Raw genomic sequence first — 23,639 nt, 5'->3', positions numbered from 1 at the left:
GTATGACATGTTAAGAACATCAAACAAAAAAAAGGATATATAAATAAGTCCAATATAACTGCAGATATCTCTCCAGTCGAAAGATGTATCAGGATTGCCATCTAGCTTGGCATCTGGACATGGCAAAATGAGACATAAGTCTGTGCCTTTTTGGACTGCTATATCTGGGCTTTTCTTAGGATCAGGGAGCTCCTTTTTTTGGACCAATAAGGTGGGATGCGAGTTTAAAACTCCCTATCAAAGAAGGATTTTGAGGTGTCTTTGTTCTCAGCAGCACAGAGCACAAACAGCATGCTGTGTGTAAGGTGGGAAGAGATTAGGGTTTTCCCCCAGGTTGACAGGAGACTGACTGATGACCCAGATGCTAGTTTGGTAGGCTGATTTCCTGTTCCCCTCAATTTAGAACAGTGCTTAATAGAGCAAAACCTTGCGCAAGTGCCATAAATAGATTTTTCCACAATAAGGGGGGGGATTATATTCCTGGAGCAGAACAAGCCTTTAATTTGAAAGTGGTTCCCATCCTTTTTTATGGTTCAGCTATTGGGATTAAAGCTATCTCTGATAATATTGACCAACCACTAGACTAGTCCAGTTCTTAAGGAAAATATTGAATATTCCCTGCTGTGTGTCAGACACTGTATTATGAGCAGAATTTGGACAGATATCTTTAGAAGCAAGAGAATGGCTTTTTGCCTTCAAACTGAGATTAAAACAGCTTTTTGCTGAAGATGGTTTGTTAGCTGATCTAAATCAGGATACCTACAGATCAACCTGAATGAAAGCCCTGGATGAGAAACTGATGAAAGTTAGAATGCCGATTGATTAGATTTTTGGGATGGGCAAAACCAAAGCGTTTCCTCTGATCAAAAAGTGATCCTCAAAACTGACCATGCTAGTTTGAACCTGAGAGCCTGCAGAGTATGCACATCCCTATTTTTTGGTCTTTCTTACCCAAAATCTTTATCCTCCTATATGTACTATCTTACCATCCCACGTTATTGCAGAGCTTTTGTTGTTTGCAAGACTGAACATTATACCTACAGTGGTTTTGCAAGGGAGATTTTTGAATAGACCCTACACTGATAGAATCTGCCCTTATGGCCTTAACAGGATTGATACATCCTTTCATGCTCTGCTAGAATGCAGACTTTTTGAGATTATGAGGGATGGCTATATTAAGCCTTTATTCAACCAAACATCCCTCCATACTCTGGAAATCCTGGCTCTTTTGCTCAGGGATAAGGATCCTAAGATCACACTTAGCAATCGCAAAATTTATCTCAGTACTTTTAGCCCTTGCATCAAAAAAATAAGAAATAAGGGTCTTCTGCTGCTTTGTGAATTGATTTGTGAATTGATTTATGAATCAGTGAGCTTCTAAGTGTACAAAAGAAAAGATTTTCTGTTTCACTCACTGTCATGGGATCTCCATCTCAGGGAAATGCAGTCTGGTGCCTTCTTGCAAACTCAAGACACTCCAGGCCTGTTTCATCATGGAACATGTGAATGGGTTCATAACAGGCCTTTTATGGCAAAAATAAAAGGTTCCCCCCTTCTCCCCCCAAAAAAGCTCTGGATCTGTTTTTGATTTATGTGTTTATTAGTTCTGCTATTCTTTTTTCTGTGATAGAAAGGCTGTAAATATTCCTGTGTTTGCAAATGGAAACATCCAGTACCTAAGTGACGTGGAACGGTGTATTCAGAAGACCGGAGCTCATGGTGTCATGAGTGCAGGTAGAAAGAGACCTTTTCCAATATGCTATTTATGAATCTTAGTGAATCCATGATAAAATCCAAGTTTCAAAGTTGACAAGTGGCCTTGTTTCAAATATGGTATCACCCAACTTGCAAAAGGAGACCTATAGTTCTGGGAATATGACTTGACTTCTCTAGAGAGGTGGCAGTCAGGTACCCAGGGAAATGGGATTTGCTCCGGAAGCATGTCTTGGTTGCATTAAGAAACACAGCACTGACAGCCTCCTTGCTTTTAAGCCTGTAGGACAGGTCCTTTCTCAGAACTGAGGTGACCCACCCAGCCTCTTATGATTTTGGGAAACCGAGTTTGTTTAGAATTGTAACCCTTCCCTTCAGTTACAAGATGTTCTTAGAGCAGCAAGTGTAAAGGCTTTGGGTTTGCTGTCCTGAGGTAAGTTTTGTACTGAGCAAGATGAACACAGTGATCACTGAGGCAGGAGTTTGTATGTGTATAACAACGAAGACATTTATTTACAGGTTAACTTTAAGGAGCAGATCAATAGCACAGATCTCCAGATAGTCACAGGAGAAACCTGGCTGAGGCACATAAACTTAAGCTGCTTATGGGTTCAGAGTGTGGTTTGAATTCTGTTAAAGGCTTGCAGGTACAAGTAGGCTTTCACTGACAAACCACTAGGTTGGATCCTTTCGCACCACAGGATTCTACCCACACCAGCCTGCCCCTTCCCAAGAGGTCAGGCTAAATGGTACAAGGTCTGCTCATCACCAGAGACAGACATAACAGCCAGGTACACTGTCCTCTCCAAAAGTTAGAGCTAAATGACTCTACCATCCTTCCAAGCAGAGTACCCTTCAGATTGTCTGCTCTTTTATTGACATCACAGTGGTATCGCTGAGGCAGATTGGAACTACCGGTACCTCTCCCTGAGGCATATCTGAACGGCCCCTATTGTTCTGGTGCTCGAGCAACACCCTCATAGGCGCAAATGAAATGGCTGTCTAGGGGTTTTTCCCTTCATGAGGTGGACACCCTCCTGTCTGTTGCACTGTGCATTCCAGGTGGCTGACTCCTGAATCTGTTCTGTCACACTGGTTGTACTGTCATTTGTTTTTTTTTTTACATGTGCTTGGAATTAGAGATGGAAAATTCCAAGAAATTTTGAAGTGATGGGAGAAAGGTGTTCCCCCTTCCCCACCCCCACCCCCAGGAAAAAAAATTGGGGGGAAATTGAAATATATGCATTTTTTTATAACCGCATTTTAATATTTATTTAAAAACAGCAAAAAATGAGGGGAGGGCTTAAAATCCCGCAATTGAGTAAGATTTTTTTTAAAAGGGGAAAGAAACAAAGTAATAAAGACAAGACAAAATTATAACTATCTCTGGGTATGTATGTGCAGTGGTTTGTGGGAGAGGTGAAAAGGTCAAGCGCAAGCCAGACCAAAAGAACAATAGAAGGTATACACATAAGAACATAACATAAGAACATAAGAGAAGCCATGTTGGATCAGGCCAACGGCCCATCAAGTCCAACACTCTGTGTCACACAGTGGCAAAAAATTTTATATACACACATACACTGTGGCTAATAGCCACTGATGGACCTGTGCTCCATATTTTTATCTAAACCCTTCTTGAAGGTGGCTATACTTGTGGCTGCCACCACCTCCTGTGGCAGTGAATTCCACATGTTAATCACCCTTTGGGTGAAGAAGTACTTCCTTTTATCCGTTTTAACCTGTCTGCTCAGCTGAAAAGTGGTGAAACCACTACACAGCTGAAAAGTGGTGAAACCTTAGCATGCTTCCCTCACGAAGATCCTTCTAAGTGTAGAAATGTATGGTTTAAGACCATTCATTCTAAAAATAAAATATTTCACAGGAGTTTTTATCAGTATTCCTCAAAATTTCCAATTTCTCTGTAGGAAAAACTGATAAAAAGTCCTCGGGGGGTAACAACGCAAGGGGGGAAATCCTTAACTTTCCCTGTTGTTTTTTTTTTCCTGGATCTTCACATTGGATTCCCTTGGATTCTTACCTAGCCCACTAAATACCTACTGATTACCTGCAGAACTGACTCCTTGGTCTTCCTCACAAGTTACAAAGAGTAGACCCTATCAGGCAGCCTCTGTAGACTTGAGCAGATTCTTTGGAAGACCAGAAGGTTCATAAATTTCTCTGTTAATTCTGTTCAATGTGTATGACTGCATAATTGAAAGAAATTGCTGTTAATCCAATGAGATGGCCAGCAGAAGTGAGCTGCAGATATAGCACAATGAATAGATATAACATGTTTTGTTTTATGTCTTAACCTTTATAAATAGAACTGCTAGTTGAGAAAACAGTCTATAGGTATATTTTTTTATTTATTTTTTATTTTATTCGATTTATATCCCGCCCTACCCCACCGAGGCTGCTGTATACTGCTGCTGTAGTTCAAAGTGAAGGAAGGAAAGCACTTGAAATTTAACTGTACGTTTGTATTAGTAGTAGGAATTTAAACCTCAGTTCTGGAAGCTATCTTGGTTCAAGAGTTGATGGCTTTGCAGAATCAACAAAGAAGATAATATAAATATTGTTTAGACCTGACATTCAGAATGGACACATTTCCTGCTCAGGTGTGAAGCTGACCATAGACCTAACTAATATCAGTGTGGTATCATGAGGGTAAAATGTAGCTGTGAGTTCTTTTGAGGGACAGTAGGATATGGATATAGCAGGAAAAGCAATGTGTTTTTGCTGGGGTGGGGGCAAACATGGTTCTTCCATCTTCCATTTTTCCCCCTAATAATCCTATGAGATAGGTTAGGCTGATAGAGAGTGACTGGTCCATGGTTATCTGTTGTTCTTAATGGCTGAATGAGGGTTTGAACCCAGGTCTCTATAGGCCTAGTCAAATTCTCTTATTCTACTGGCTTGCCCCCAACCAGCTAGCTTCAAATCCCTGAGCTAAAAATGGTCAGGGAACAATTGTGAAGGAGAGGTGGTGAACAGGTATGAGGATAAATACCACCTTCTTACCTGCCATTTCTCCTCTGCAGATTTCTGTTTTCCAGTCCCATTATGAGACAAACATGGCACTAGAATCTCATGTACTTTATCAGTCAAGCCCCATACCTGAAAATATTCTCTTTTTTTTCCCTCCAGAGGGCAATCTTCACAATCCAGCTCTGTTTGAGGGAAGAAACCCTGTAGTCTGGGAGATGGCTGAGGAATACCTGGAGATAGTACAACAATATCCTTGTCCACTGTCCTATGTCAGGGCTCATCTCTTCAAGCTGTGGCATCACACGTGAGTGACTCTACTGTTTATGAGCGCCCCGCCCCCCAAGGTTTGTGACCCTGTCCCCCTCCTGTAGGTTGTTGAGAGATCTGGGAACAGGGAACAATGAGCCTGGCCATAGATGGTTAGTTATCCTTGATACTGGGGCTTTTTATAGCACATGGAGAACTGGAAATCTCTGCCCCACTTGCAGGATATTAAGTTCCATGAGCTAACTGTAAATTCCTTAGTATTGCTCTGCATCTTGAGTGTTCTTAAGTGGAGTAGAATAAGATGCGTTGTGTTGGTTTCCTTCAGGTTGCAAATTCACCAGCAGCTGCGTGACGAGCTGGCAAAAGTAAAGACACTGGAAGGTCTTGTGGCTGTCAACAAAGAGCTGAAGTTGCATTGCCAGGTACAGGCCAACTGGGGATGGCAGGGCGAGCCTATTACTTTGCCATCTAGATAGGTTTACAGCTTATGTTGTTTCTGTATTTCTGTCCCATTCCCAGGAGGAGGATGTCTTTCTTGAAGGCAGAACATGCCATATTCACAGATCTGTTCAACAGATTATTTTAGTTTCAGATGTGCTAGTTCATTAAACACGTTAACGTAGTTTCAAATGTGTTGAATTGTGTTAATTGCCATTTTAGCTAAGGTAGTAGTGTATGGTTTCTGGGAAAGCTGAATTCTTCATTGTTTACAATTGGCCTCACAGGAAGAAATTGCCAATTTGAAGGAGGAAGAAATAGCCAAGGGAGGACTGCCTTTCTCCCACTGGATTTGTCAGCCGTATGTGAGACCCGGGTGAGCTGTTAAACCTTAAGATAGCTTGTGCAATGTATGTGGTCTAGAGTCTTCACCCTGAGAATTAAACTGCTTATTCCAGGGGTGGCCAACGGTAGCTCTCCAGATGTTTTTTTTGCCTACAACTCCCATCAGCCCCAGCCATTGGCCATGTTGGCTGGGGCTGATTGGAGTTGTAGGCAAAAAAACATCTGAAGAGCTACCGTTGGCCTCCCCTGGCTTATTCACCTTCTCTGACTAACAGCTTAGCAAGCAGGTGGGTGTCTGGAGGCCGGAGATGCACCCTTCCCGATCCACCTTACATTGCAGTGAGTGGGGGTAATTGTAAGGGAAAGGAATCTTTGATTCCCTGCCCTTTCAGTAGGCACCCATTGCCAGCAATTTGCTCCTCTTGGCTAAGAGACATGTGCATGTTCTACCCTGTAGGGTCATTCCTATCCCATTGCATTGTTGAGCTCCAAGCTGAGACACAAGAGGCAAGAACATTTCTACTTGCAAGCCGTGATGATGTTTCAGAAGTCCTGGTGTCTTTGTAACCTTGACGATGTGCTTAAGAGATGAAGAAAAGGGTTTATTGTCCACTCCATATGTATTTACTAGAGCACCAAATAATGTTGCTGAATACACTTCTTTATGATGGGATGCAGGTGGGAATTGAAGAGAATCTCTCAAAACTTTCAGTTTAACCTCCTTCCTGACGAGATTTCGGTTGTGGAAGGAAACTTTCTGATGTACCGGTGCACTTTACAGTATATAATTTTTTAAAAATCACTCCGTACTAGAAGCGAGCAGTATAAAACTAACATTCAGTCAGATATATTTTTCCTAAACCACAAAAGGGACGGAGCAGCCCTCACATAATTCAGCAGCCCTTTCCAAAGGGATGGAGCTGTTCCCCCAAACATAGTTGCCTAAGCAGAGACTGTCTTCATCTCCTCTTTGAGGGAGAATTGAAAGCAGGCCCTAGCGAGAAGGCTCTTAGGGCCCTCCTGGGCTTGTATAGGGAGAGGCCGTCCTTAACTTTTTTCTTAATCCCTTGTGAGAATGTCCTTGAACCCTCATCTGACTTGTCACATTTCAGGGAGCCTCCAACTGCTAGCCATTCTGTGGGAACATTCTGTGGGACCCAGTGTGATACAAGTGGCTAGACAGGTGAAAAGCGTATTTGTATGACTACTTTTTATTTTATTGTTTCTATGGTGCTTATTCAGTCTGCAGGAGTCTATATGGGGTTGGTAAAGAGAATGTTGTCTCATATGTTTTTTAAAAATGTGTTCAACCTTCACAGGCCGAAGGAGACATGCAAAGAAAATGGCACAAATGGAATGGAAAGAAGCAACCGGGGAAAGCGAGCCTTGGAGGATGAGGACGATGGGAATTCAGATTCTCTCTCGAAGAACAAGCAGAAGAAAAAACTGAGAAATCCCAATAAAACCTTTGACCCGTCCTTAAAACGTAAGATGCAACATTGATCCAGTAAATAGTTTAGTTTGCTGGGATCTTTTTGATGAAATAGTTAGGGGCTCCAAAACTAATCAGGCAACAGTTTAAGTTTTTTAAATCAATAACATTTCAGGTGATGCTGTCTCAGAACAGGCATTCTCTCTTCTCTCACAAGCAGGAGTGTGTCATCTAAACACTAAATATGTGAAATCAGGAATAAGTTCATGGACAGTAACTCAAGATTCTGGTTTGTTTCATTGCTTTCTCTCTGTAGTATGGAAGAGCATCGCAGGAGAACAAGTTCTGTTTGTACGTCACGCAAAACTATAGTGAAGACTGTTTAGCAAACCAACTTTGGATTCTGTCTTCAGATCCTGGTTAGATATTAGTTGCCTGCATTCAGACAGTCACGCTAACCATAGTTTAATTAAATCATGATTTCCCACAAAGCCAGTGTGGAATTGACCTGAACCAATGTGGTGCAAGTGGCTAGACAGGTGAACCATAACTGAGGAGACATAGGTTCACAGTCACTCTCAGCCATGAAGCTCACTAGGTTCCTTTGGACCAGTTGCTTTCTCGCCACTTATCTGCCTCAGAGCTCCTTTCAGATGACTGGGTGGGAGGAAATGTACAATTCATTGTGAGGAAAGAACATATGAACATATGAAGCTGCCTTATACTGAATCAGACCCTTGGTCCATCAAAGTCAGTATTGTCTTCTCAGATTGGCAGCGGCTCTCCAGGGTCTCAAGCTGAGGATTTTCACACCTATTTGCCTGGACCCTTTTTTGGAGATGCCAGGGATTGAACCTGGGACCTTCTGCTTCCCAAGCAGATGCTCTACCACTGAGCCACCGTCCCTCCCCTCAACATAAATTCAACATAAAGAGAAACATAAATTCTAATAAGTAGAACTAAATAATTAAGAAGTAGTATAGAAACAGTAGTCACAGAGTAGGGATTATAAGAGAGGGAAGTTTTGTGTCTTCCAAACTGGAGATTTTTGACGAGGTATCATTCACATTAATTGTAGTGAAAGCTGACTTGTAATATGCCTTTGGATGTCTCTCTCCTTCCTTCAGCACACCCTGTTCTGTACAGTTTTACATGAAAATTACTACATTATTTTTATTAGGTTGTAGCAGTGGCGTAAGACAACCACTCCACTAGCAAAGTTTGAAGTCTTCTTCCTTAAATGGATCCTCTGCTGAGAAAGGGTCACTTACATTGAAGGATTGTTTCTTTAAAAGTTTAAAACAAAATTCAAGAAAATTAGTGAGCTCCTGAAATTTAAGATGGAGAAAATGTTTTCCAAGTCCCAGGATACAGAAAACGCTTTTCCTATTCATGCATCAGGGGCAATCTATAATACCCTGGAACTAAATCTCCTCCCCTCCCCTCTTTTCCAGCTAAATATGCAAAATGTGATCAGTGTGGAAATCCAAAGGTAAGGGTCTCTTTGGTCATTTACAAGCAGTTTGTTTCATTGGCTTGGGAGCTGTTGGGAAATGGGCTTTTATCCTCTCCTCCACAACATCACAGTACTTCTGTTCACTTCCAGGGATTTCCCCATTTTTCCTTCAAACTTTCCCAAACGTACTTGGCTACAATGTTTTGGGAAATATCACAGCAGAGATGGGATGGTACCCATGTGGATGGGAAAATCTAGAGCTTTCTGGTCCTGCCATCATTGGCATCATTTTCCCTACCCAGTACCCTGGTAGTAGCCACTGGAGGGCTCTTATTTAAGAATGGCAGTTGGCATATCATTACAACCTTACAGTATATTAATGATCTGTCTATCATGTTCTGTGAATCACCAGCTTCCGTTAAAAAAAAAAGCCTCTAGCCCCTTTCCTTTTAGAGATATGCTTCTCTCCCCACCTCCATCATCTCTGCAAGGTAACGCTTAATGTCCATTTGTTAAATGTCAGTGTACTGCCATCAGCTGGAAACTCCTTAAGTCAGGGGTGTCAAATGTATGACCCCATAGACCAAGACTGGCCTACCCAAGGCTGTAATCAGGCCTGCAGCTCTTCCCCCCCCCCCCAATGTCCTCACTATTTGAAGCTCTGAGGCTGCCAAAGTTCCCAGCTCCTTCAGTCTTGTCTTTGCCAGCTTCAGCAGGAAGCTATTCTGGGCTTGCAAAGCTGCAGAGAAAATGCAGAATAGATTTTCCATTACAGTCTCTGTGCCCAGATAGGCTACTCTGGGAATAGCCTAGCTGGGTACAGAGAACTTAATGGATGATCCATTCTGTGTTTTCCTTGCAGCTTTGTCTGTGCTGCAATATATTTTAATGGAATGGAGCTCAGTTTCACTTTTCAGTGTTTATGTGGCCAGTTAGGAGCTGTTGCTTGCTGGAGTTGTGTGTCCTTGCAAACAAAGGGTTGATACTTTAACCCAGCTTGTCTCTGCTGAATGGACCTGAGAACTGGTGCCTAGTGAGTACTCTAACCTGGGAATCCACAGCCAAAGAGGGATATTACACTGAAAGGCCATTGCCAATCTGAGTAGACCCGGGGGTGGAGAGAAGCGTGCAATGCCCAGTCATTTTATGTTGTCATAAGCTCAAAGCATTTTACATTTTAAGTTTCTGCTGTGATCCTTGGGGTTTTTTGGTGATGTTTTATTTTTAAAATTGTATTACCAAATCCCACTATTCCCCTACCTTTCAATTTTAAGCAAAATATTGCAAGAGTTTTAAGCATGTTAGTATTTTAAGTAAAAATAATATCTTTAATTGTTTTTGTCCTTTATAAAGTTTATATCTCCGCTACCTGGCTCTACATTTTATGACACGCATGACCCAGCCTCACAAGTCCCATTATGTTAGATCTGGCCCTCGTAACGAATGAGTTCAGTACCCCTGTCTTAAATAATTTACTCTTTTATAAGAGTTGGACAGTGTTCCCTCTAAGCTGCAGTGTCTTGTGAGCAAAAATTCTACTTGGTGAGCTGCTGGAATTAAAGTTGTGAGCTCCTGGCATTAAAGCTACTGCATAAATTAGCTTGCTCTGGGGCCCTTTTCCCTGAGCGAAGACAAAAAGGTGTGAGCTGGAGGCTAAGAATCTGTGCGCTAGCTCACGCTAACTCAGCTTAGAGGGAACATAGGAGCTGGATCTGAGTCTAGCAGCTCGTTGAAGACCAACATTATTTAAAGTTTCAAAAGTCAAAGCTCCTTTAGTCAAATGCCTTTTACTGTTTTGCAGTATTCTGGTGCACTACCGAGGAAACGACATGTAATGCTAAATACTACAAACGTCGCTTTACACGTTTGCTGTTTGGACCAAATGGATACTCAGCCTTTTCTCTTTTTGTTCCGTGGTAGAACTGTTCCGTAGGTCTCAGATTTGTATCCGTAAGCATCTTTAATAATGACTTGCAGTGGCAAATGTAATGGTGAGCTGCCATCTGCTGGACATTGTTAGTGTGGACTTTGTTGATCTGTTGTCCAGAATGCTGGGAAATAAGAATAGTTTGAAGACTTCAGTATCTGCACTGATTGTGTTGGGGTTTTTCTGTACTTGAACTTGACACTTGAGTTTAGTGACTTTCTGGTTTAATTATTACTTTTTGCTTTGGGGCAAGAGGCCTAAGTGAGTGTTTTTGCAGGGGGCAATGGGGAGAAGAGCCCCTACTCCATTTGACTTTTTTGTCATCAGATTATTTTTCCTATTCTGGGTAGATTTTGGTTGATTATAACCAAGTAGGGAATTCTTAAATCAATACCTTTTCTTCATATACAAGACTCTAACTAAGTCCATAGAAAGTCATAACATTCCTGAGTTTGTAGTCCAAATCAGAGAGTGGTTCAGGCACACGATAATTTATTTATGCCAGCATTTATTTCTGGCCTTCTCCTAAGTTTAGATCAGCTGACAGCGGCCAGCAATATCAAATAGTAACATTGGTAAAAACATGTATTAAAGTCTAATAAATGTTCCACTCCTGAGACTGTGTTTCTGGAGTGAACTAATCACACAACAGTTTTAAAGGCAAACTGGTCAGCTTGAGAAGGAAGTTTTGTTTTTACCAAATACTTTTATTGGAAGGATGTTGGGGCAAAAATGGTTTGTTGAGAGCTGCTAAAATAACTTTGGCAGAACAACATGGGCAGCTGGGTGCATTCCACCTTTAAAAAAAAACCCAATCATTTTGGTTGTCAAGAAGCTGTTTCTGGGGAATTGATGGCTTTTAAGAATGGACCTCCAAAAAGTCCTGTCATGAACAGCTTGCTCAGGTCTTGCAAACTGAATGCCGTGGCTTCCTTTATTGAATCCAGCTTGAACATTTCTCATTCCTTATAAGAGAAGAGTCTTCGTTGTAAGATTTTGATGATCATTTTACTCGTACGAGAAATTAATCACCTTTCTGGCAAACAGCTCTGTGGAGAAACGCCATTTTGCAGGTGGTGGCAGCGCGCCCAAGGGGCAGGAGGAGAAATAGCTCCCTCCAGGAGTTGGCGACTCAATAGGGAGCAGACGGGACCGGGTCTGAAGGCACAATCGGGCCGGTTCCGTCACACTTGGCGGCAGCGGTGGGATGAGAACAAACAGAGAACTTGATTGGCCAGGCATTTTTGGTTTTTGATACGTGCAAACACCCAGAGGAAGCAACAGAGGTTTTGTTTTCTTTTCGGGTCAACTGGAGTAGGGAAAGTTCAGTTTAGTTAGGATGGAGCGTGCTAAGAAACTGGAAATCCTGAAGATGACAAAGCCACAGCTCCAGGAAGAGTGCGCAAAGCAAGAGCTGGAGTGTGACAACCTGACTGTAGTAGATATGCAAGTCCTCCTGTTGGAGCATTATCAGCATGCAGGGGCACCTGCAAAAGTGCCCCCCACCCAGTCAGAAGCAATCTTGCGGCTACAGTTGGAACTGGAGAGAATGCGTATTGAGAGAGAGGAACGACAAGCAGAGAGGGACAAGATCCGCAGACACCAGGAACGAGAGAGAGAGGAAAGACAAGCTGAGAGGGAGCTGAGACAAGCTGAGATCCGCAGACAGGAGGAAAAAGAGAGAGCTGAGATCCGCAGACAGGAGGAAAGAGAGAGAGCTGAGATCCACCGACGGGAGCAGGAAGAGCAACGTCGCCATGAGCTTGAGGTGCTACGTATGGAAGCTGAACTAAGCAAAGAGATCCAAGTCACCCCCAAGGACTTTGCAGTGTACCAAGAGGGAGAAGACCCCTCCACATACCTCTCCAACTTTGAGAGGGCAGCCAAACAGTGGGGGATTGCAGAGGAGGACTATATGTCTCACCTCTGTAGCCTCCTGACTGGAGAACTCTCAGCCATCTATCACAGCATGCCTATGGAAGATGGGGGGATAACTTTTGCAGGCTATAAAGCCACTGTATTTAAAAGATTTAAACTGGGGCCAGACCACTCCCGAAAGCAGTTCAGGGGTTTGGCTCCACAAGAAGGTAAATCCTATTCTGAATGTGGGGTAATGAAGGAACAAACAGTTCCAGTGTTATTGGGCCGGGATTTGTTGGTTGGCCAGTACTCTATCAATGCTGTAACCCGCAGCCAAACCCTCAGGGGGAAGTGGGAGGAGGAAGGCAATGTTAGGGAAGCCACCTCACCACCAACCAGGGAGGGGGAAATAGCCCAGGTTACTGAGGACGAAGAGAGGGCAGTCACCCAGGAGGGGGAGGACCAGCCTATCTCAAGCCCTGGAGTAGGGTGTTCCCAAGGGGAAGGGGGGGTGTAGCTTTCCCCAAGTGCAGCAAGAGGCTGTCGATGTTCCTAGCAAGGAAAGGAACCTGTCTAGCATAAAGGATGTGCATGCTGAAGAGACCGAGGTGGAGAGTGGAGATTTCACAGAAGGTTCTGAGAGCAGCAAGGCTAATGTGGGCTCAGAGGAGCACATAGCTGAAGGCTTGGGGGAACGGGAGCGGTTCCAGAAGGGGGTCCTGAGCGGCCTTAGGTTGGAACCGGTTCACCAAGTAGCTGTGGATCAGGAAGTGGGATCGTCCGAGACGCTCTCAAAACAGGTCGTCTTGAAGCAGGGCAGACAGGAATCCTGGGAAGCTGTGGGACCTTCCAGGCAGGAAGGGGGTCAGTTGGGTAGTGCTGAAAAACCAACCGAGGGGACTGAGAACCCAAGCCAAACCCTCAGGGGAAGGTGGGGGGAGGAAGGCAACTTTAGAGAAGCCACCTCACCACCAACCAGGGAGGGGGAGGACCAGCCTGTCTCAAGCCCTGCAGGAGGGTGTGCCCAATGGGAAGAGGGGTGCCAATTTCTGCAAGGGCAGCAGGATGCTGTGGAGCCTTCCAGGCAGGAAGGAGCTCAGTTGGCTGACACTGAAAAACCAACTGAGGGGGCGGAGAACCCAGATCAAACGTTGACTGGGTGTTCTGGAAACAGTGGGACTAGGGGTGGCTTGAAGGAACAGATGATAGGAGGTCTGGGGGAGCCAGAAATGTTCCTGTCTGAGGTTCAAAGTGACCCTAGGCTGGATCCACTGTGTGAGGTGGCAAGGGACCAGAAAGTGGAGTTCTCAGAAGCTGAGACAGGGGATAGGGTGATGGTTTTCCTGCCCCTTCATACTGGTGAACGGAAAGTGGAATGGGAGGGACCCCATGTGATTGTGGATGACCTAGACGAGGCTACTTATGTGGTGGCTATGGAGAAGACGGGAAAGGCAGTTAAAGTGGTGCAGGTGAATATACCACAGCCATTCTCAGCGAGGTCCATGGTGTTGCATATAGGTAGGAAGGAAGGAGACAAAAAGAAGCTGGGACAGCAATTGTTTGGAGCTCCAGAGGTGGTTTTCTGGGAGGTCAGAGTGGACAGAGGGGACATTCCACCAATGAGGGATAAAGAAGCAACTTTGTGGGAACTGGGCAGTTTCCAACCTCAGATGTGGGGCCAGGAATTTCCTCCTTTGATGGACCACTCACCCCAGCAACAGCAGCAACGAAGGGAGAGCACCAACCTCCAGAGGTGGTCCTGGGAGATGGAGGAGTACATCTTAAAGACTGGACATTCCTTCTGAATGCAGCAATGCGACTTGTTGTCCAGAAGGGACATGGGCACCTAGGGTGCTGGACTTTGTGTATTATTGGAGAAATACCTGAATGTTTGTGTAATATTTCGGTTAACGGGTTTCTCCTTGTTTGTTTGGATTCTGCTACGGGGTCACCTCTGTAGGAGGCAACCCCTCCGGCTCAGAATTTAAGGAGGGGGAAGTGTGGAGAAACGCCATTTTAGTCAGTGGTGGTGCTTCATTGGCAGGGATCAGTAAATTCCTCAGCAGGCTTTGTAGCCTTCCCCTCACTCCCCCCCTCCCTTCCAGAGCCAAACCAACAACTCTAGGGGGAAAGTCTCCTAGAGAGGCAGGAAGTGCTTGTGTTCTTTGCATGTGTTAGGCAGGAAGAGAGGCCAGATTGGAACTGGGGCTCGAGCGAGCATGTGGTGAGCATGGAGGCTCCTGCCTGGGAGGCCCCAGGCAGGCAGACCAAGTAAGTAATTCACAAGACAGGACAAGTGTAGACCAGGGACAGTAGAAAGCGTTTATAAATACCTTTCCTTTGTCATGCTGTTTGCTGTGCTGTGCTACTTTTTTAAAGGCAACTGTTTTTGTTTTGTTTTTCTTTCCCTATCTTTTTCTCTTTTAAATAAATGTTTTTCTGTTTTAAATACTGGCAGTAAATCTCTGTACCACATAGATCCCCAAACCGCTTTAGACCACGCTGTTTTTAAGAAGGGGGCCCCAGGGAAGGGGGAAGGCATGCAGTTGGATAAGGTGCCAATCCTCCAGGGGTGCCCCAAAGAAGTGCTGAGGTCTCTGTGAAACCCAAGTACAGGGTGGCAGAGGACCTTGAGGCCGGGCCTCATAGCGGGAGAGGGGGATTGGGAGTCCTGTTCCTCTCAATCTGAACCCCGGGACTGAGCAGGTGGTGGCAGCGCGCCCAAGGGGCAGGAGGAGAAATAGCTCCCTCCAGGAGTTGGCGACTCAATAGGGAGCAGACGGGACCGGGTCTGAAGGCACAATCGGGCCGGTTCCGTCACAAGCTCCATGAATTTATTTATCACATTAAGCTTCTGAATCGCCCAATCCCTGATATTGCAGGGCTGTGGGCAATATATACCCAATAAAAACATTGCAAACTAAAAAACAGGTACATCAAAGTTTCTGCAGCAATCAAGTGGCAAAGCAGCCTGGAGGTAACAGCATTATCCCTTAGTTCCAGACTGTGACCGCTTCATGGGTGTAGAGAGGGGGGAGAAACAGTCCAGGGGAAAGGAGAACACAGGGAGGGGGAGAGGTGCCAGCCAGAATGGATACCATTGCTGCCCTCAACAAGGGCCTGGCGGAACACCTCTGCCTTGCAGGACCTGCGGAATCGCATAAGGTCCCGCAGGACCCTGATGGTGTCCGGCAGAGAGTTGCACCAGGTCAGGCCCAGGACTGAAAAGGCCCTGGCCCTGGTTGAGGACAGCCAGACATACTTGGGGCCGGGAATTGCCAGCAGATTGTTTTCCAGGGAGTGTAATGCTCTCCTGGGGACATACCAGAGGAGGTGGTCCTGCAGATAAATTAGTGTCTGACCACTCAAAAGCCTTAAAGGTTAATATCAAAACCTTGAACTTGATCCAGTACTCCGCTGGATGCCAGTGTAGCTGGCGCAGTACAGGTTGTATACGTGTTGTCCACGATGTTCCTTGTCAGGATTGGTACTGCCACATTCCAGACCAGTTGGAGCTTCTGGGTCAGTTTTAAAGGCAGGCCAGCATAGACAAGTTACAGTAGTCTAGCCTGGGGGTAACCATTGCATGGATAGCCATGGCTAGATTGGGGTGTGACAAGAAAGGGGCCAGTTGCCAAGCCTAACATGGATGGAAGAACGCCAGCTTGGCAACGTGCATGACCTGGGCCACCTTATTTAAGGAGGTATCCAGGATCACACCCAAACTCTTTAAGGACTGCACTGGTGTCATGAAAACTCATTGGCAATAACAAGGGATAATCTACAATGACACTACTAGAGGCATGTGTGCTTGGCTTCTAAGCTGTTGTGGAAAGCTCATTGGCAATAACAAGGGATAACCTACAATGACACTACTGGAGGCACGTGGGCTTGGCTTCTAAGCTGTTGTGTTCCATTGCAGATTAACACTTCTTTGAGATCTCCCTTGTCTTCCATTTTTGCATAGTCCTCGCTTCATGTGTCGAATTCATTTGTTATGAGGGCCGGATCTGACATAAATGAGACCTTGTCAGACCAGACCATAAACACAAAGATTTTTTTTTAACTAAAATAAAACATGCTTAAAATATTAGCACTTGTTTGTCTTAAAGGTGCTTTCTTTGTATCTCTCCCGTGGGATCCAGGGAGCTGGGCCCCAGGGAACCAGGAGGGGGAGGCGCCTCAGCCAGTAGAAAGAAGAGAGGTTTGGCTCAGTAGCTCTGCTGTACAATTGAAAGAAGCTGTAATAGAAAAAATGTCAGAGTGAAACTATAAACACTATTATATCAAAACATTTATTACAAGAAAATAATGGGGTAATGAAAAACTCTGTAGCCTCTACTTCTAAGTAGCTTCTGCTTCTAAACAGTCTAAAGAAATACAAGTGTGCACATAGGCACTTTACCATTCCAAAGCTTCTACCTTTGAACAGACTGCAATAAAATACACAAGAGTGCACACAGGCACTTTAACATAACCTCTTTTTCCAAATAGTCTGCAATTAAATGAATCCAAACAGTCTGCAGTAGAATAAATCAGAGTGCACAGAGGCACTTTCAGAATGCAAACAGGCACTTTTTAAAGGTTAAGAGTCTGCATGTGACTCGTAAACCAAAGCATTAGAGAATAGTCTATAATGAATTCTTTCACCAAGAGTGCACACAGGCACTTTTTAAGGGGCTCCACATGAAATCCTCACATCAAACAAATTATTCCACTTCACAGTCATGCACACTCAGTCCTCTATTGTTTCAGTGAGGTGTTAGGATAAAGAATAAGTTCATCATAATGCTGGAGCTAGAGCCTTGTGAGGAAGTAACAGGATTTTTGGGTTCCACTTAAAAGCCATCAGTCTTGATAACATTTGACACCGGCTAACGGGGACTGGCGTGATGTGGATGAACTTATTCTTGATCCTAACATTTGACACCGGCTAACGGGGACTGGCGTGATGTGGATGAACTTATTCTTGATCCTAACACCTCATTGAAACAATAGAGGACTGAGTGTGCCTGTGCGCACTCTGAAATTGCCTCTGTGCACTCTGATTTATTCTACTGCAGACTGTTTGGGGAAAGAGGTTATGTTAAAGTGCCTGCATGCACTCTTGAGTATTTTATTGCAGTCTGTTCAAAGACTTTGGAATGGTAAAGCCTCAGCCAATGGAGAAAATAGAGGTTTTGCTCTGTAGCTCCTGTGCAATTGAGCAAGCCTTGCAAAGCAAGCTGTTATGCGGAAGGAAGCAAGAGAGGGAGAAGGAAGCAGACAACAGCCAGTAGCTTGCAGGCCTGATAGGAGCCCTCCGGGGGCCTGATTCAGCCCCCCGGGCCACGTGTTTGGCATCCGTGAGCTAGACCCTCTATACTTATTTATAAAACTAATACTGAATGCATGCATATACTCTTACTTTGTTTCTCTAATTTCTCTTTCAGCAATACACTCCACATATTTCTTTGTACATTTTCATGTTCAGCTCAGAGAATTCTTTCATGTGTATACTGATGCATTACGTACAATAGTGAAATACATAACCAATTTGGCATGGCACATGGGAAGTTTAAAAGTTGAATACCGTTCATTATCATTACAGAGGTCTGGAGGGGCGTTAGAAAGGGACAGAGAAGTGAATTGCCTGAAAAGTACAATACTATGTAACCCTCTAGACTTATATGACCAATCCCGATTCTAAATGTCTCAGTGGGGCCTGAGCATGGTTTACAGGGATTACCCACATGGTACTAGCATCCCATTAAAATATCCCAAAGCTTACTTTGCACACTTTAATAAATTTGCAAATCTTGTCTTGAACGAGGCTTCTGTCACTTTTTTAAACTCCTGAAACTTTTGGTCATCCCACATGATGTCGGTTGACATGGGCCCTTCTGTTGGTGGAATTACTGTGAATTCCCGTTGGAACTCTGAGGTGCCATAGCCCTAGTAAGTGGAATCTTGAGTGATTCTCCACACACACACACACCCTGTGGAAGAGGTAAAAATGTTCAAAAAATTGTCTGCAGACCTCTAGTATTTGTGATTTGTTTCCAATTCCAGTTCATCAGTTTTTACCTAGAAAGGACTTTATCAGCTTATCTATACATTTACTGGCAATGTGGGATTAATATGTACAATTAGCTAATTAGTTTGTTATTTTTGTTCCTAGGGCAATAAATGTGTATTTAACCTGTGCCGAGGATGCTGTAAGAAAAACGCTTTTAGAGAGACTGCAGATTGTCCAGGTAAGTGTAGCTCAGCTTAGTGGTAGGACACTTTTCAAGGAAAGGCCTTATTATGTCTGGTGACCACACTACAAAAAGACATTATAGCACTGGAAAAAGTGCTGAAAAGGGCAATTCAAATGATTAAAGGGTTGGAAAATTTCCCTATGAAGAAAGGTTAAAACGCTTGGGGCTCTTTAGCTTGGAGAAAGGTTTACAAGATTATGCATGGGAAGGCAGAGAAGAAGTACTTTTCTCCTTTTCTCAACATACAAGAACTCGTGGGCAGTCAATGAAATTGCTGAGCTGTCAGGTTGGAATGGATAAAAGGAGGTACTTCTTCACCCAAAGAGTGATTAACACATGGAATTCACTGCCACAGGAGATGGCGGCAGCTACAGGCATAGACGGCTTCAAGAGGGGATTAGATAAACATATGGAGCAGAGGTCCATTAGTGGCTATTAGCCACAAGGTATAGATGGAACTGTCTGGGGCAAGTGGTGCTTTGTATTCTTGGTGGTTGTGGGGGGGCAACTGTGGGAGGGCTTCTAGTGTCCTGGCCCCACTCATGGACCTCCTGATGGCGTTGTTTTTTTGCCACCATGTGACAGTGTTGGACTGGGTGGACCATTGGCCTGATCCAACATGACTTCTGTTATGTTCTTATGTCATATATGGCATAGTTGATTAGACTTGTACTTTCATATTTTAAAACGTCAGTCATTCAAGAAATAAAAAGTATAGGTTTCAAATTCCGACTGCTTTAGCATAAGTCTAATACGTTACCTGTTGGTGTATTGACGTCTTTGGGTTAGCAGAAGATTTTTTGAGGGAAAGGGGTTTCTTCTGTTGCCAGCCTCTTAATATTCATTTATTAATTCAAATTTGTATTGCGACTGAAAAATTGTACACATTCTTTTGATAGCTTAGAAGTTCATGAGTGCAACACACATCTTTCATGCTTCAAAGCATTTATTTATGGAATATCATTCCCCCAAACTTGGTTGTTCATTAGAACAGGTTTTTTTCTCCAGCTACATCTAGTTAGGAAGCTGCCTTCCCGTTTAATCTAGCCATGCTGATCCATACTTCAGTAACCTATAAAGACTAAATTACTGTAACATGGTTAGCCTGGGGTTGCTCTTGAAAATGATCTGGAAGTTGCAGCTGGTACAAATTGCTGCAGGCTGTTTGTTATCAGGGGCTAGCTATCAAGACTGACTCCTATTCTGAGGTCTCTTCATTGGCTGCCAGTTAGTTTCTGGGTCCAGTTCAAGGGGTTGGTGCTCACTTGTAAAGCTCTTCATGACCCACATACTTGAAGTGCTGTCTCTCCCTTCATCTTCCCACAGTTTTATTCTTCCCAGCAAGTTCTGTTGTCAGTACCCTGCTTGCAAAGTTCCATGCTTAGGTTTTTTGAGCACCTAACCTAGGGGTGTCGAACTCATTTGTTATGAGGGCCGGATCCAACATAAATGTGACCTTGTCGGGCCAGGCCATGAGCGTCATAAAATGTAATGCCAGGTTCCAGAGATATAAACTTTATAAAGGACACAGACAGACACAAATTATTTTTTAAATCAAACATGTTTAAAGCATTAGCACTCGTTGGCCTTGCTTTCTTTCTGTCTCTCTTGTTCGATCCAGAGAACTGGGCAAGGAAAGCTCTGGCTGTTTCCTTCCTTCCCCAGGGGACCGGGAGGGGGGAGCCTCAGCCAACAGAAGGAAGAGAGGCTTGGCTTAGTAGCTCTGTTGTGCAATTGAGCGAGCTTGGCGAAGCAAGCTATGATGCAGAAGGAAGCGAGAGAGAGGGAGAAGGAAGTGAATGACAGCCAGTTGCTCAGGAGCCTGATAGGCTTGCTCAATTGCACAGGAGCTACAGAGCAAAGTCTCTATTTTCTCCATTGGCTGAGGCTCCTCCCTTGGGGGGAGGGAGAGCTTGCTTTGCCAGGCTCTCTCAATTGCACAACAGAGCTACTAAGCCAAGCCTCTCTTCCTTCTGTTGGCTGAGGCTCCCCCCTCCTGGTCCCCTGGGGAAGGAAGGAAACAGCCAGAGCTTCCCTTGCCCAGTTCTCTGGATCGAACAAGAGAGACCGAAAGAAAGCCAGACCAATGAGTGCTAATGCTTTAAACATGTTTGATTTAAAAAATAATTTGTGTCTGTTTGTGTCCTTTATAAAGTTTGTATCTCTGGTACCTGGCATTATACTTTATGACGCTCATGGCCTGGCCAGACAAGGTCACATTTATGTCGGATCCAGCCCTCATAACAAATGAGTTCGACACCCCTGCCCTAAACAATCCCAAAACTGCCTACAGGCACATATTGGTGACAACGCAGATTTCTTTATTATTTTATCAAATTGTGTTTACGTTGCTGTTATATCTTGGGTCCTGAAACAATAGGGAGAATGTTATATATTATAAATTCTTCCATCAAGCCCCAATTTCTTCTGAAATAGCCTTCTTGTGAACTCAGTAGAGCTGCAAACATATGAATTTTGGAGAATGATACTTCAGTATCCTTTCCAGCTCTTTTTCTAATGCTAATTACATCACACGTATGCCAAGAAGTTTATGCCTCAATTGCTCTGGGGAGTATGCCTTTTTCAAATGGCCATGTTTTGGCTGGTATTTTTAACCAAGATCTGTTTCCCATTTTTTTCTCTTTCAGGACATGGTCTGCTTTTTAAAACCAAATATGAAAAATCCCTTTTATGGAAAAGCAGTCAGTCTAATCTGCCAAATATTGAAATGAGAGCACAGAAAGGAGAAATGAAGGAGACTAGATTACTCAAAGAACCTATTGATGGTGTGGCATGAGGCCTTGGAAATTTCTTCTCCTGGATCTGCTCCTAGGCCTCTGACTCCCTCCCCTGGGCCAAAGTAATCTCTTCTTCTTCCAGAATACAGCAGTTGTCTAAATGATTGCATGGACCTATTCTTAACTGGCAGACAAGTCTTATTTAAGGAAAAGTTTCTAACTCAGGGAAATATCCTGCAATGGAAAGAAAAAGATGCAATGAAAGCTTTTCATGCTGTGTTTGAAAGACTTTGAAGGACCAGGTCAGAAGTGCTGGCCTGAAATGCTCCATTGGAGACACCTATTAAAACCTTGACCTGCCTGTTTTAAATGTTACGTGCAATTTTAAAATTGGCAAATAAATGATTTATATAAGAGCAGTTTTCTGGAATATTGGAAAGGAAAAAAAATGGAACATATGGTGACGCAGGGAAGAATTGGAAGGTATTTAATTGTTGTTAAAATGGCCAAGAAAATCCGTACTGAATGGTTTTATAAAACTTAATGACTGAAAACTGCTTAGTGAATCTTTGTATAAAGGGCACTTCGGCATATGAATTAATGTGAAAGCTGTGCTTGGATCGTAATTTATCAGGATTATAATTTAGCAACTGAAGTTTTGTGTGTGTTGGGAAACGGTAGATTGCTACGCAAGTGTTGTAGCAAAAAAGCTCATAATACGCACGCATCACACACTGATTTTGAAATGCGTTTCAAGTCCTGATTTTAAAGAGTTGCACAGTGTGCTTAATGGCGGTTTTTGTGTCATGTACGCATAAAAGTTCTAAAAGATTTTGGATGCTTCCACATGAAAGTTTTGCTCCAGCTTGGCATACCCTGCTTTTGCTTTGATCTTTCTCAAACTTGATAAGCTTTGTTCTGAAACATCATCGTCAAAGCGTATTTCCACACCAGGTGGATAAGAATGTGTGCATTTTTTACAGTCCTGCTGACACCAGTGCTGTTTTCCTTGCCTCAGGCATCATTTCATCCCTGCCGCTGGAGGGCTTTTGGGGGGGGTTTAAAAATGCCATAATTGCTAAATTGCATTCTAACAATCTATTGCCGTGATCTACTTAAGGGTTCTCCAACATGGTGCCCATGGGTGCCATGGCACCCAAAAAGTGGGCAGAACAAGGTGGGCCTTCTGACCTGCAGGACTCTTCTGATTGGCCATTGGAGATCTGATCGGCTAGGTCGATTTTTAAGAAGTCGCTTCAGCAGCAGCCACCACTGCAGCACAAGGATCTTCACTGTATGACTGAAAGTGAGTTGTGTGTATGCAAGAAAATATATTTAAGCAATAAGTTCCTTTTAAAAGGCACCCAACTTATTGAAGATTTACTATCACACATGACCACACTCTTTGATATTTTGTGGTTGCAGCAGCTACATTGTGGTTGTGCACACACTATCCAGTGTTACAACTCCAAAGGTGCCCACAAGCTCAACAAGATTGGGAATCCCTGATCTATTTTTTCCCTGAATTCTGAGCTTTCATTTACAAAGAAAATGTCTCTATCCATTAGAGACTTGTTTAAAATGAAAACTGGAAATTCGGAGAAAATAGTAGATTGTGGCAATAGATCTTTGTAATGCTAACCCTATACCACAACAGGAATTTTTTAAACCCAAAAAAGCCCTTTGGTAAGAGCGTGGGAGGAAATTCAAGGGAAATGGCAGCAGCAGAGGGAAAGTGCTGTGTAGATGCTATGTTGATGTGTGAAAGCTGAAAGACACTTCAAAATAAAATTGGAGAGAATCTATGTACACTCCCATCTGTCAACCATTTTTGGTCCCACTGATTACAGTAGATCTCTCACTAAAACAGTTTGAGCTTCCTTGATCATAGCTGAATTGTATCCTTTTCTTTGCCTTGCTTTAGAATGAAAATAATTGGGCGGGGGGGGGGGGACTGTCTCAGATTCCAACAGTGGAGGTAATTCTTCAGAGGTTGGTACTGGGGATTGGCATGAACCTAACCACGATTCATGGTAAAAATGGCTGATTCATGGTTTGTTCTGAACTGGTTCATCTGATCCTGCCGCACCCAAGCATGAAATGAACCAACTTTTTTTTGGGGGGGGCATGTTGTTTGGTTTGTGTTTGCTTTGTTTTTCCAGACAGCCTGGCACCAGCATGATTCCCCAGCTCCTGTGCTTCTAGTCAATTTCCAGTGAAACTGACTAGA

General features: G+C 43.7%; 1 protein-coding gene across 1 annotated transcript in view; it reads left to right on the top strand.

Annotated features, from left to right (window-relative positions):
• DUS1L (dihydrouridine synthase 1 like) overlaps positions 1–21,825 on the top strand; it is a 38,161-nt gene extending 16,336 nt beyond the window's left edge. Inside the window, exons 7-14 of the mRNA XM_060252621.1 lie at positions 1,631–1,734; positions 4,864–5,008; positions 5,297–5,393; positions 5,697–5,785; positions 7,074–7,240; positions 8,641–8,678; positions 18,590–18,665; positions 21,320–21,825. Coding sequence (XP_060108604.1) covers positions 1,631–1,734; positions 4,864–5,008; positions 5,297–5,393; positions 5,697–5,785; positions 7,074–7,240; positions 8,641–8,678; positions 18,590–18,665; positions 21,320–21,468 — 865 coding nt within the window. The 3' untranslated portion in view covers positions 21,469–21,825. The remainder of the gene's footprint in view (positions 1–1,630; positions 1,735–4,863; positions 5,009–5,296; positions 5,394–5,696; positions 5,786–7,073; positions 7,241–8,640; positions 8,679–18,589; positions 18,666–21,319) is intronic.
• The last annotated feature ends 1,814 nt before the right edge of the window (positions 21,826–23,639 follow it).

This window comes from Heteronotia binoei, chromosome 13, assembly GCF_032191835.1.
Source record: "Heteronotia binoei isolate CCM8104 ecotype False Entrance Well chromosome 13, APGP_CSIRO_Hbin_v1, whole genome shotgun sequence".
In the NCBI taxonomy this organism is placed as follows: Eukaryota; Metazoa; Chordata; class Lepidosauria; order Squamata; family Gekkonidae; genus Heteronotia; species Heteronotia binoei.
This window is presented reverse-complemented; position numbering and strand designations above follow the sequence as displayed.